The 13908-nt window shown below is 48.5% G+C and overlaps 1 protein-coding gene and 1 long non-coding RNA gene across 5 annotated transcripts in view; one reads left to right on the forward strand and one right to left on the reverse strand.

Moving 5' to 3' along the window:
• The first annotated feature begins 2865 nt into the window (after positions 1-2865).
• LOC120399535 lies at positions 2866-5315 on the forward strand. The gene is made up of 2 exons (XR_005595218.1): positions 2866-2911; positions 4969-5315. It is a non-coding gene; the product is annotated as an uncharacterized LOC120399535 (long non-coding RNA).
• Positions 4038-13908, reverse strand: part of CCDC191 (coiled-coil domain containing 191) — a 33776-nt gene continuing 23905 nt past the window's right edge. For all 4 annotated transcript variants that reach the window (XM_039527720.1, XM_039527711.1, XM_039527726.1 and 1 more), the window contains 6 exons: positions 11188-11270; positions 9047-9148; positions 7765-7908; positions 6769-6921; positions 6138-6292; positions 4038-4740 (listed from right to left, as the gene is read on the reverse strand). In XM_039527720.1, coding sequence (XP_039383654.1) covers positions 4608-4740; positions 6138-6292; positions 6769-6921; positions 7765-7908; positions 9047-9148; positions 11188-11270 — 770 coding nt within the window. In that variant the 3' untranslated portion in view covers positions 4038-4607. The remainder of the gene's footprint in view (positions 4741-6137; positions 6293-6768; positions 6922-7764; positions 7909-9046; positions 9149-11187; positions 11271-13908) is intronic.

Here is a 13908-nt window from a genome sequence, read left to right on the forward strand (position 1 = left end):
TAGTAAAATGAAAAATACAGGGTCTAAAAGAAGAATTGTTTCTAACTTGGATGGGTTTTTCCTACATGACAGGAGGAACCCTAAATAAATGTGAAATGCTGTAGGTGTGAGCTTTATTAAAAGGATTGTGTTGAGTGGCCACTTTGTAACATGGCCAGTGTTTGCAGAGGGGTGTAGTTATGAGTTCAAATAAAAATTATCTATAGAGTGGTCTTGGTTAATTTATACTATGTTACAGTGGAGATGAACTGAATGCTTCCAGCCAACTGTACTGGGTTACAGAGACTGGCATTTCTATTCAAATCCAGCCAGTGAAAGCTACCACCATCTAGTAGCTGTTGGGGGGGGGGGGGAGTCGACCCACTTCCCAGTGAGTATGTAGCCATAGCACGACACCATCATCACATCTGATATTACCTGGTCCCATCACTCCTAGTCTCAGAGGGAAAAGGATTGAACTTCCCCAAGTGTTTCCTCATAATCTCAAGGACAAAGGTTTCTACCATTAAATTTTGCATCAATTCAAGCTTTAAAGCAGGAAGCAAACTCAAAAAAAAACAGTCACCAGCTGAGGCTGAATCTATTTTCTCATGCCACAATCTCCTACACCTCTCCCCCTTGGCAGGAAGTGTTTGATGGGATAAAGCTTAAATTTGGAAAACCTTAACATCCACTCAGTGTTTTACAGGTGTCCTGTACAACCTGCTAGTAGCCTTATCAGAAAGATCCTGGGCTCTGGCTGCTCTGTGTGAGATTATTTCAGCTAACTGGCTGAAATCGGCAGGGGGCAAGGTCTGATTCAAAAGAAAACTGGTGTTATGGTAAAGTTTCATCCCTGTGGACTTTAGTCCTGAGAGCTGCATTTCTAACCCATTTGCTAGCACTAAATTCAGGAGAAACTGCACCTATTTAAACTGTTAAATCCTGACTGTGAGGGACATAACTGCAGCAGTCCAGGCCTTCACAGGCATCTGAAAAAAAGCTAAGCAAATCCGAGTGACATGGTCTCTGGTGGACTCCTCCAAGGAAGTCTGCCAGGGTATGGGTGGGTCTGCTAAACTAGCCGGAAGAAAAGGGAGGATGAGGATGCTCGAGAGTGCCTGGGGCCCATCTATCAGGCATGGCCACAGGTTTGAGGTGCCTCATGTTTTGTGTGCTGTACCAAAGACGTGCTGAACACTAACTGATGTTAGTAAGAGCTGCGTGTGCCCAGTTCAAACCCAAGGTATCACAAATCTAAGCATCCAAAAATTGAACCCATCTGTTTCAAGCCATAAGAGGGGTTGGTTCAGGAGAACCTTCCCCCAGGGCAATGTTATTCCAGAATCTTCCTTTGCCGGTGCCAGAGACAGGGTATGGGTGGATGATGGCCTGCGCCAGTACGGCAATTCCTGTGTTCCCACAACTGTCCCTAGAAAAGCCCTGAAGTGTCCTGGTGCCAGCTGCTTGCAGCGCTATCTTGATGAGAAACCCAGTGTGACCCTGCCTTTGTCATCTCACTAACTGCAATTTTACCTATACCAAGAACCCAGCCTTAGCGGGGGGAGCAGGCGAACATACCGTTCCCCCATGGCAACTTCCTGACTGGTGCACAAACACAGCCGGATGACACAGGATTAAAATGTTCGCTCTATAAAAAGGAGGCTGGTAACCTAAGACCGGAAGGGCCGGCTCTAATGCATCCTAGTATGTAGAGACTGCACTGGCAAGATTTCAGTGGGGCCGGTGTGCACCAACAGGCAGACACTGCTGCTACTGTTTTATCATCACATTAGCCAGGAACGCACCAATGAGTGGAGGGGAGTCTGTAAATTGCATTGAGGAATTGAAGCTGGCTAGATTGGTCCTCTGCTCTTCCCCTCTACCCATGTCCCCTATCTGCTGATCTTTCTCCCAAGGAGATCTTATCCCTTCTGCAGTGACCACCCGCTTCCCCCATACACAAGCGATGCCCCAATCCCCTTCCAGCTGCTCTCTCACCACACAATCTGACCTCACAGCTGATCTCCCACTACAGTCACCTATCCTCCATCCACACACTTTCAACTCCTTTTCACTGCTAGATAAGTGCCCACGTGCCGTGACAGCAGTCAGGTCTGGAACCAAGATTTGGGCAACACGCATGTCTTGCATTCCTTAGCATTTGGGAAGTAGGCGGTGGGAGGGAAAGTTAGGGAATGCTAGTCTTAACTTGTTAGGATAGAACTGAGAACCTGTTGGCCTGTCATGGTACAGGGTCTACTTTGTAACACATCCTGCTCTCCATCCAATCCTTGCACCCAAGCAGGCAAAAGCCTGAGAAGAGAGGAGCCCTTGTTTCCAGCTCCACTAGTGAAAGGGAAGCAAATTCCAGTCTCCCAACTGCCTGTCTCCATTGCTCAGGTGTTCAGAGCAGAGGACTGTTAGCAAGAATGCCCCAGCAGATCTCAGCAGGCACAGCAATCACAACTATCTAATATAGACAGGAGATTTTTTTTTAAAAAACAACTGTACTAACCAAATCCCCACGTGTAGGCTAGAGCAGTGGTTTTCAGACTTTGGGTTGTGACCCAGTACTGAGTCGCTCTACTCAGCACTACCGACCATGTTGTTAAAAGGCCTGTGGGCGGTGCTGCCCAGCTAAGGCAGGCTAGTGCCTACCTGCTCCGACATGGCGCTGTGCCCCGGAAGTGGCCAGCAGCGGGTCTGGCTTCTAGGCAAGGGGGCCACAGGGCTCTGTGCGCTGCTCTTGCCCCAAGCACCGGCTCTGCACTCCCATTGGCCGAGAACTAGCTGATGGAAACTCGGGGGGTGGCTGTGCCTGCGGGCGGGAGTCGCATGAAGCCGCTTGTGTGCCTCCGCCTAGGAGCTGGACCAGGCGGGAAGCCTGCTTTAGCACCCCTGCTGTGCCGCTGACCAGAAGTCGCCCGAGGTAAGCCCATGTCCAAACCCTGCACCCCAGTCCCCAGCCCTGAGCCCCCCCACCCCAGAGCCCCTTCCTGTGCCCTAAACCCCTCTTCCCTGGCCCCACCCCAGAGCCTATATCCCCAGCCCAGAGCCCTGACCCTCTCCTGCACCCCAACTCCCTGCTCCAGCCCTGAGCCACCGCCAAACCTGGAGTCCCTCCTGTACCCCAAACCCCTCATTCCTTACCCAACCCCAGAACTTGCACCCCCAGCCAAGAGCCCTGACCCCCATCCACACCCCCACCCTCTGCCCCAGCCCTGAGCCCCTCCCACACCCCTCATGCCCAACTCCACTGGGTTGTAGGCATCAACAATTTTCTTCAACTGGGTCCCCAAAGTTTGAAAACCACTGGGCTACAGCACTATTTCTTAACTCAGTTGCAACACTAACATGTTAATGCCTAATCTTGACTAGGATATAAAGGGGTGATGGTAGCTCACGTTAGCTAGTGACTAGCAAACACTTTCTAAACCTCTAATCGAGACGAGAGAAGTTGTACTTCAGCACGTGCTAAACTGGTAGAATTAAATTAACCTGGGGGGAGCCCAGGCTTCAACACCACCAGTTTAGCTTATGCTAAAGTTCAGTTTGCCTTGTTCTGGACTAGAGATTTAGAAGTTATCTGATCATGGTAACTAGCTTGATCTAACTAACAATACATCTTTAAATCCTAGCCTAGCCAAGGCCTATGTGTGGAAACAAACAAAGGATCTGGCGGCACTAGGAACGGATTAGGAAAAATGAGGCTTTTTAAAAAATGGACCTAGTTGCCATGATTTGAAACACCACTCAGCACCACGCGTAGATAGTTTCATGCCTATACACTTGAGTTAGCTGGTTGTGCTATAATTTAGACTCGCTGCTAGGGTCAATCCTCAACCAATTAAAGGTTTTAACGGTGTTCAAGTGTCTACACAAAGTGCTATGTTTGTGTTTCAAATCCTGTTAGCTAACTCAATGGCAAAACACCTGCTTCTAAAGTTTAGCCTACCTCTCCTCCCCCAATACAATGGTTTAGTAACAGTTCCTCATGTGGGCAAGACTTTGTGTAATGCTCAGCAGGACATGGGTGGTTCAAGGATGCAGCTCTCTTTGAGGGTAAAAGGATTCCATTTATTCACAGATACAGCCACATTGTGTCAAACCACAAGAGGAGAGTACTGACAACAGAAAGGCATCCAGGGCTCTGCTCCAGCACAAAAAGTTTCGGTTCTGCGCTTCCTGTCCCTTAGGGGGGAAGTTCAGTGTCTCAATTCGATAGCCCTATGCTAAAGGCAGCAAAACTCCCTGGGGAGGTTTGGAAGCAAAGTTTGCATCTGGCCTGGAATTTATCCTGCCTTGATTCTCGTGCTCTAGCCCCACTCACTGTCCATCTGACAGGGTGTTGCTCTGGCATGTTCCCTCTGTGGGAAAGCAGCCTGGTGGCTAGAGAGTGACTCCAACAGTCCAGTTTCCACTGTCATCCTCAGGTTAGACTGAATGTTAAAAGTGGCACTTGAAACAAGTGGCCATAGGCCCTAGAACGCCCCCTTTGCCCCCACTGCACCAAACCAGGAAGAGCTCCTGTCATTCACAGGGGTGAGCTCACATCACTAGCTGAATCCTTCCACTTAGGTCCACTCTGCTCATCCAGGAGGAAGCATTGCCCAGAGTCCTTCCTGTCATCTTCGGAAGTCAGGGAGAATTTCGGCTACTCTCTTGCGTAGCTGCTCTCTCCTTGCCTCTTTCTCTCTTTCCTCCTTCATCAGTGCTGGGTACTGCCTCCAGGCCCTGAACATGGTCAGTGCTATTCTCCTTTAAAAAAGGGAGAGGGAAAGAGATGAATGGACAGAGCCATCACACACGGCCATTAAAAGCCTCTGCTCTATTCTAGAGCGGCCAGAGACCCCCAGGATTCATCCCCTCTATTGCTACAGTCAGGGCAGTGACAGGTTAAAAGTCTCCAGTGCAAGCAGTTTAATTACAGATGTCAGCCAACCCAGAATACTAACACTTTGCCCTTCTCTCTTGCCTTCCCTCCAGATTTCACACCTCTCACTGGCAGGATTCATTAGTAAGTGTTTGCTGAGTGCTCTGAAGAGAAAGGTGTTATATAAAGGCTAAGGAGGATCCTTGAGAAAGAGGAGGTGAAAGTGGCTTCTTCACGGGAGGCTCCCTCATGGAAGGAGTGAGAGAGAAGAGCAGCCTCATTCAGTGCAATTCAGTGGCTTACAGGCCCAGTCACTTCACTTCTAGTCTCTCCGGATTCTCCTCAAGTTCACTGTGCCTGTCACTGATAACCAGGCACCATCCCGATCTTAGCCATGTCAATCAGGTTCAGCATTAAACTATGCAGGAGTGTGAGCTAAACTTGCAAACTAAAACCAAAACCACATTGATTTCATTGACTCTTCCCATGAGCCAGTGATGGAGCTTGTCTGCAGGGATAGCTCAATGGTTTGAGCATTGGCCTACTAAACTCAGGGTTGTGAGTTGAATCCTTGAGGGGGCCATTTAGGGCAAAAAATCTGTTTGGGGATTGGTCCTGCTTTGAGCAGGGAGTTGGACTAGATGACCTCCTGAGGTCCCTTCCAACTCTGACATTCTATGATCCCACATTTATTACACAGCTGAAATGCCATTATAGTCAGAAGGGGGAATGGGATTGGACTTCTCTGCTTCCTGCAGTGACTTTGAGACTTAACTCTTCACTGTACTGACTATAACAAATATCCTGTTAAACCTGCACTACAGCACAGCTATGGGAGAGTAAATTGGAATCTATTCAGCTTCATTCATCATCCACAAAACTGTCAGCTAAGTTCTCACTGCAGAATCGGGTAAGAGGTAGGAAGAACACCTGGGATTCTCAGATCCCAAGTGGCATTTGCAGCTAATCAGTTTTGGATTCATCAGCTTCTCCCTGCCCCTCCTCCAGGAAATTCAAAATTGCTGAAAAGATTAAGAACCAAAAACTTCCTTTTCCAATCTGCATGGAGCCATCTTACCTCAGATGTTCTGCACCCACTGTCAGCCCCGTGCATATCATGAGACCAGAACATCACAAGCAAGAGCTGCCTTACACCCATAAGTGACAGCAGGGTATTGTCTAGATATAGTGGGTTGAAGGGGAAAGGCCAGACACACAAAAATGTCCCACAGGGTAGGTACATGCCAAGTAAGAACAACTCCCACTAGGGGAATACGTTTACCTATCACTGTGCTCAGCTGCGATCTTCTGCTTTTCCCATAATGCACTCTTCTCCTCGTTGAGCAGGTCAAACCATGCCCACAACAACTTCTTCTTGAGGGAGGCTGCATAAAGCCTGCTAGCTCTCTCTTCCAGAGCAGAGAGATAATCCTTGTACTGGAGAATGGACAGAGGGAAAGAGGTAAGCATGTTCTCCTGGCCTCCCCAGTAAACAACCACCGAAGAGTATCAAGAAAACCTCTAGTGAAGGTAATGGGCATGGGAATGAGAAAAGCAGGCAGAGAGGAGCAACAGACAGTGGAGTAAAGGGATAATGACTGAGGGGAGCAAGAGGATGCTGTGATTGAAAGGGTGAGAAGATGAGCAATAGGAAGGGGGAGTGATAAGGGGAGGAAGGGAGTAGAGTGGAGTAAGGGGTGATGCGGACAGGGGAGAAGGGAGAAAGGGGCTGAGGAGGCAAGTGACATGTGAAAGGGAGGTCAGTGTGACATAGCAGGCAGCATGCAACATCCATGTGATGCAAGGCTCACCTGGAGCCCGTGGGTGCATGTGGTAGGCCCTGAAGTTGGGTTTGGAGTGTGAGAGCAGTTGGTTGGGTTAGTAACATCCCCTCCCCTTTGGTCTGGGCTCACCTTCAACCAGCTCCTGAAGCCCCTTCTGAGTAACATGCGGGAAGAGAATTCCTCAGCCCGAGCCATCTTCTCAGCGAGGCTCTCCTGGACGTGCTGGAGCCAGGCCAGCAGGCACTTTCTTTGCAATCCCGAGCAGTGGTGCTTTTGTGCCACCTAGGCAGAGTTAGGAGGGAGAGAAGTTACCTAAATAAATATGTTGTAGGGCCGCAGCCATGGAAACCCCACTGCAAAACTACCTCAGCTTTAATGTAAAAGGTCCCATGACGCACCAGGCCCAACTGTGCCACGCTCTACACTGGCTTGACTATGTCTTTCTGACCAAGTGGCTGATCAGTTCATGGCCTGACGAGTGAGGACTGAAAGCCCCTCATGACTGCGAGTCATTTTTGTCTTTGTATAACTGCAGATGCCCACCTTACTCAGAATGTCACACTGATTCTTACCACACTATCAGCCTCAAATCATGGGAGCATCGCAGGTAACTGCATGCTAATCAGAAACTATTTGCTTTCATCAGCTTTGAATTTGCTGTCTTTATTTCACTGTGTGCCATTTTGTCTTGTACGCAGGGACATGGGAGCACCCACCTCAGGTTTTGTCTGTCCTTCCTTATTTCATATACAACTACCATGTCTCCTCTTGCTCTTCTCCTTTCAAATTAAATAGTCCTAGAGTCAAATTTTCCAAAGCACTAAGGCCCAGACCCTCACAGGTATTTAGGTACTTGAAATTAATTGGTGTTAGATACCTAAATGCCTTTGAGGATCCACTGCTGTGTGAATTTAATACTGGAAACATCCTCTGTTAAGGAAGGGTGCAGTGCCCTGCTCTTGCAGGGGGAGGGACTCAGTCAGTCAATAGTTTTTTCCATCTCCTTCTGACTTCAGAGTCCATTACCCATTTCTCCCCCACAAACCATTTGACTGCTGCTTCCTCCCTTTCTCTTCCCCTCTCAAGAACCCACTTCCTCGGTTTTGTCCTCCGTAGGCATTTTACCACCATGTTTTCCTTGGCTTGCTCCCTCAGCCTCTTCCAGGGCTCCAGCCCCCGCTTTCTCAGCAGGACCTTCTTGTAATGGTCTCTGGCTTTTGCCAGGAGCTGCTGCTCTGTCTCCAGCCTTCTCTGCTTCTCCAGGTCTTTCTGCAATTCAAAGAGCAGCAGCTTAACTAATCTGGGGTAAAATGGACGGTAAGACACATAACCACAGACAGTGAGTAGATGGGGATCCTGACCTGGCCAGAAATAGGAATCTGCAGCTTGTCTAGCTACTACCACAAGGTGGCCAAACATCTCTCACACATACAGACGCATCTGCTGCCACTGGAATGAGCCAACCATGGCTGCGTGGAGCAAGGGGAACAGTCTCCCTCAAGAAATCATGAAGGCTTAAAACCATTGTGGAAGAATGACCACAGTACTAGAGAAGGTCACCTCTCCATTCCTTTGGCATACAAGTTGGAATCTAGCACATGTATACATCGGTATGGCTCTGTCTCTCAGGGGTGTGGAAAAATTCACACCCCTGAGAGATACACCTATACCGACCAAGCCCCCTATGTAGCTAGCGCTAGGTCAACAAAATAATTCTTCCATTGACTTAGCTACAGCCTCTCGGGGAGGTTAATTATCTACACTCCCGTCGGCGTAGGCAGTGCTACTGAAGTGCTACAGCAGGGTTTAGGTCACTGAATGGGAAAGCGAAAGCATATCTCTGGGATTTAAAAGTATCTTGCTACTTGGGCTATTGCCACAGCTCATGCCCAAGCAACAGCCTTAAGATGGCAGTTCCTGCCTGGCAGAAACTGCTGGTGTACCAAAGGAGATACTCCTATTCTTTGGAGGGGAAGCTACCACACTATAGAACTCTTTCTAGGGCTTATTTAGTTTAGGCTACATATTTGTTTCTGGTGCAGCAGGGTATAGGGACATGAATGAAAGGAGCAACCCAGAACGAGGGGTGGATACAGCACAGCCAGCCACAGTGCAGGCTTCCCCGACACAGCCTCACAGATGCGCCTCAAACCCGACAAAGCATCTGCAGGGACCAACAACTGGACAGTAAGTGCAGCGTCCATGGTCCATTCAATCCTCAGCCTGTGTTGAAATTGCCAGTATGGGAGCATCCAACAGTGATAGTGGGTTTTATTCTGTGGACACCAGTACACTAACTGAGATCCCAACTCTTTTCATTCTGGCCACTGAACAGTTGCCAGAGGGTAATGGCTTTTGCTGTCTACTGTCGTGGTTGGGGGGCAGAGGCATGCAGTGTTCTGCGCACCAATTTCTGCTGTCTCCTCTCCTCCCGCCTCTTCTCCAGCTGGGCCTCTTTTTCAGCAGCCTCCTTCCTTTGACGCTCTTCCTCCTCAGCCTTTAGCTGCACCTTGGAAAGAAGGACATGGCAGGGATAAAACCATATTCATCACATTTGAATGTTCACAGGAACAAAGGACATTCAGACCAAAGACCAGCAAGGTGAGGGTCCTGCCTCTAGCAGTGACCAGCAACTGTTGTGCAATGATGTACATTAGGGTGGGGAAGAACATTGTTTCCTGCAAGTGATCGCTGTACAGCCTGAAGCATTGCGTTTGACAACCCTCCTCTGTGCCTGAATAACTTTACACATTACTGAAGGTTATCCAGCCCCCATTTCTCACTCAGCCCTGAGTGCCACAGGCTGCCTCTATGATCTGGGATGTTCTACTTTTACTCCCACACAAAACCATCATGAAGTTAGCGTTATGGGGGCTCAACTTGTATTTCCCCCGATGTGCCACGGACACTAAAAATCAAGGAAGTTGTTTCACTGAGGCAACACTCACACCCAGCCCAGTACCATTCTCCAAGCATTCGTCCTCTCCTGTCACAAACTTCCCACCTCCCAACACCTTCTGTAGCACAATCACTTCCAATTCAACAATGCTGTCACCTTGAGCACACACATCAAAGAACCAAAAAACACACTGCCTAACCCCTCGAGGCGTGTCAGTCACAGATGGGCAAACCTGGGTACACAGTGAAACAATCTGGACCCTGGCCTGCCCACCAATTAAATCCTTCCCTACGGTTTGGGTAAGCCTCGTCTACACACTTCCCTCCCACAGGAGGCAAAATATCATTTTCTGGAGGATCCTTATTCTGAACTTCCGGATTTCAGTGCAGATAACATCACAACCTCAGCGTTATAGTAACAGTTGGTTGAATTTAAGAGGGCCCCTCTGTCAAAGGAACATGTATGACAGTTTCCAGCAGAGACTATAACCCACGAGAACACCTGTGATAGAAGAACCATGGAGACTGGCTTGGCCTCCTTCCATTCCACCTAACTCAGGTCCTTGGTGAGATGCTGCTTCGTCTGAAAGCAGCTGGGCTCAGGATTTCATGTGGATTATCTGATCTTCTGACTTTCAGGATTTATTTCCCTATAATAAAGATAATTCACATCTAAACAACTCCCTTCCTGCCTCTAACCTTCCAGGCATTTGTTTGAAACTGCTGCCTGAGGATATACAGGTTGGAGATCCTGGAAAATACTTTCCACGGGGTAGAGTGGGGCTAACCACATTAATTACACAGACACAGACACAGACACAGACACACACACACACACGGTAAATCATCCTTATTTGCTGGCAGACATTTGCTACTAAATAAAGAACTATAGGATTTGTTGTATTGGATCAGATAAAAGGTCCATCAAGATCTGTGTCCTCCTGATGTTACAGAGGAAGGTAGAAAAAACCCCCACATCCCTGGCCAGGTGTGCAATGCTGTACGTAAACGGGTGAAGCAGGGGGGAAAAAAACCCTCTGAGCCCTGTCTATGATAACAAAAATCAGAAGTCCAACAATTTTCCTTAGGTTTGAGGACCTTGTGGAGGGAGAGACAGATTGACAGGTGAAGAGATGGTGACACTTAGGATGAGCCCAGGATTTTCAGGGACTCTCCCTGGATGCACAAGAGACTTCTTATTTCTAGGAGTGCTGAAGATGCAGTATGTTCATCCCAGGAGCAAGAGAAGCAGAGAGTCTAGTATTTCACATCACTCAACAGTGACCCATGTGGACCATTCAGTAATGGAACTGATGGGCTCTGAAGAGAATCCCACCCCATCCTCCTTGGCTGGAAGGCTAGCAGGCATGATGGAGGGGCTTGGAAGAGGGGCAGAAGTGGGGAAAAATGAGTGCCTTCAGCGCTCCAGCAGGGAGGTCAATCACTCATCAGGTTGTGTGGGTGGAGACATCCTGCTGTGATAGGGTTTTTTAATCTGTTTTTGGGGTGTATATCAGACATTTACCAATGGGCTCAAGTTCATCATGTAAATGAAAGAGGTGCTTTTCCCAGCACTTGGCTGTGAGGGGCTTCCTTTCACAGCCATTCTCTCAGATGGGATGTCTCAGTTTAGCTCTCAGCTTTACTTACCAGTTTCTCCTCCTCTCTTTTTCTCTTGGCCTCTTCCAGTTCCCTCCTCCGTTCTGCTCGGTGAATTGCTCTCTCTTCCATGGCTAGAGAATTAGGACCAAGGGGACACAAGGATTAGTATATATGAGCTACAAGGCCATGGTAGCAGTTTGGGAACAGGACGAATGTGCAGTTCTGTCTCCAAACTCACACCCAAGCTTGGCTTGGCACAGTCAGTGTTGAGGAGCTTGGGTCCTGCCAGCTCTTCAGTCTGGCAGTGCAGTGGAGGACTTGTGAGAAGAGTTGGGAATGCCTGACATTGGTTATGACTGACCCCCTATGGCCACCTCTCAGAGCAACACTGATGGGCTCTGGTAGGAGCCAAGTCCAGAGTTTCTGTAACACAGAACCTTTAAGAGAAGGAGGTAAATGCAGAGAATCTGTTCCTTTCCTCTTTCCATCCCTATGAGACACATGGTGGCCTCAGTAAGAAGCTATATATGTGGTCAGGGTATGCTAAGGCAGAGGTTCTCTAACTGTGGTCCAAGCTCCATTCAGATGGTCCGCGGATAGTTCCCTATAAGGTGTATACCTGGGTGGCCACACACAAGAGAATGAAGGGCCACCCACCACTGCAGGTGTGGCTCCACTAATTAGGTGCCTGGACGCTGGAGAAGATGCACATGTAAGGTGAGGTGGTGGCCTTGGGGGGATTAGGGGGTAAGTGGGAGAGGGCAGTGGGGTGAGAAGAGGGGGTGGGGGGAATTTGGGACGTGCAGGGCTGCAGTGGCCAGAGAAAGAAGCAACTTTCCCCAGCTCCAGGGCTGCGGCTGCCGGAGAGAGACCCCCACCCCTCCTTCCCAGCATCAGCTCGGGGGTTGCCGCGGCGGGGTAGAGAGGGCACATCCATCGCATTAGAAAGGTAAGACTACGGATATTAAAATATGAGTTGTGTGCTTTTATTTGTAGAACAAAAAATCATTAATTATTATTAAGGTGTTTTTAATAGAGTGCTTTTATCCAAAGCGTTTTACAATACTTAGCAAATGGTACAAACAACATTTGGAAAGATCATTAAGTGGTCTGCCAAGACCCTCGGCAATTTTCAAGTGGTCTGCGGGAAAAAAGTTTGAGAAACACTGTGCTAAGGATATTGAGCAGATAGTACAAAAGTGCAGGTTCAATATAATGGTAGGCACATGCATTGTACAAGCAGCCCTTCTCCATTCCCTGGAAATGGCCAGTTTAGGTGTAGCAGAGTGTTCACACTGATTTTGCTTGAGAAGATAAGCAATGCTTCCTTGCAGTGCTTGGGGAATCATTCAATGTGGTTATAAATTATTCCAGCACCCACAACAGTCTCATGTAGCTAGTCAGCAAAAATGACCCACACCTGGGGTAACTAATATAAAAGGAGACTCAAACCCCCAGAAGGCCTCATGTCTTTGCAATTTTGTTTTTACTGAATGCATGTGCCTGTCCATTGAAGCCTCTGCCAGCAGAGAAGACATCTCACATTGGAAATAAACCATGCCTAGATGGTCAGCTTCCACCCATCAGATCCGGGATCACAAAAAGCCCTGGGGATTCACGTATCTGAGCGAACAATGGATTTGAGACCAGAGGTTAGTCCTTGGCAGAGTGATTGGGCTGACTTTTGACCTCTACTGTTCAAAGTCACAGCTTACCACATAGTACTAGAGTTAAAACGGCGAGAACTAAGAGAGAGGGCATAAGCTAAAAAGGCCTCGCAGCAAATGTCAGCCTGATGCATGTATCATAGCAAAACTCCTACCCAAGGCTATAAGATGGGCATCTCTTATTGAGTGGAGAAAGCTGGGTAATGGGCATGATAGGAGAGGCCTTTGCTCTACACTCCTCAAAAGTGATGAGTTTTGTCCTAAGTACAAAAAGACAAAGTGTCCAAGGATGGGACTGAATAGATTCCCTCTCCCTGTGGTAACTGAAAACGGACTTACAAGGCAGGGAGCAGAGATAGAGAGAGTTGCCAGCATGACAATGAAGAGTCAATCGGGCATGGTCCCTAGGTTTTACTTTTCTATTCTCAGGCCATCCACATATAACATCCTTGTCACAGCGTGGCTGGCACTTTAAAAGGAGATGGGTCTCAGGCAGTGCTTAATTTGTGCCAGGCCTAGCCAGGGCTGAGCCCCAGCACCTCTAGGCTTCCCAGTTCATAGCCCCAGCACCTCAGGGCTTGCTGCATCAGTTATAAATGTAAAAAAATTGCTTGAGCCCCAGTACTTCTTTCATTATAAATTAAACGCTGGTCTCAGCCCCACCTGTGACATGGCCAACTGCACTCCCCAGGTGGGGACATGTGATTCAATCAGGGCCTCTTGGATAAATGAGGGAGAGGCCTGGATAAAGAGGTGACCCAGAGGTAGCCGGGGAGAGAAACTTAATCAGTGGCCCAGCTGCTGAGAGCAGCTAGGCTCTTGCAGGGACCCTGAGAAACCAGGAAAGCAGCAGCAGAGGGGTTTGCCTGATGCCCTCTTGGAGCCAGAGAATTGGACAAGGCAGGCAGAGGCCTGGGTAGGAAAAGCCTGGGAGTGGCTGCTTCAATTATTTGTGAGACCTTAAGGATGGTTTGAATTATTCTGAACTTTATGTTAATAAACCAGACCCCAAGACGGGCTGTTCTTATTGGACATGTGACAAGACTCCAGGAGTGGAAACTGAGGCAGGGTGCCACAGAGCTGCCACAAGGGGATGCTTAGG

The sequence above is a fragment of the Mauremys reevesii genome, linkage group 1 (genome assembly GCF_016161935.1).
Source record: "Mauremys reevesii isolate NIE-2019 linkage group 1, ASM1616193v1, whole genome shotgun sequence".
In the NCBI taxonomy this organism is placed as follows: Eukaryota; Metazoa; Chordata; order Testudines; family Geoemydidae; genus Mauremys; species Mauremys reevesii.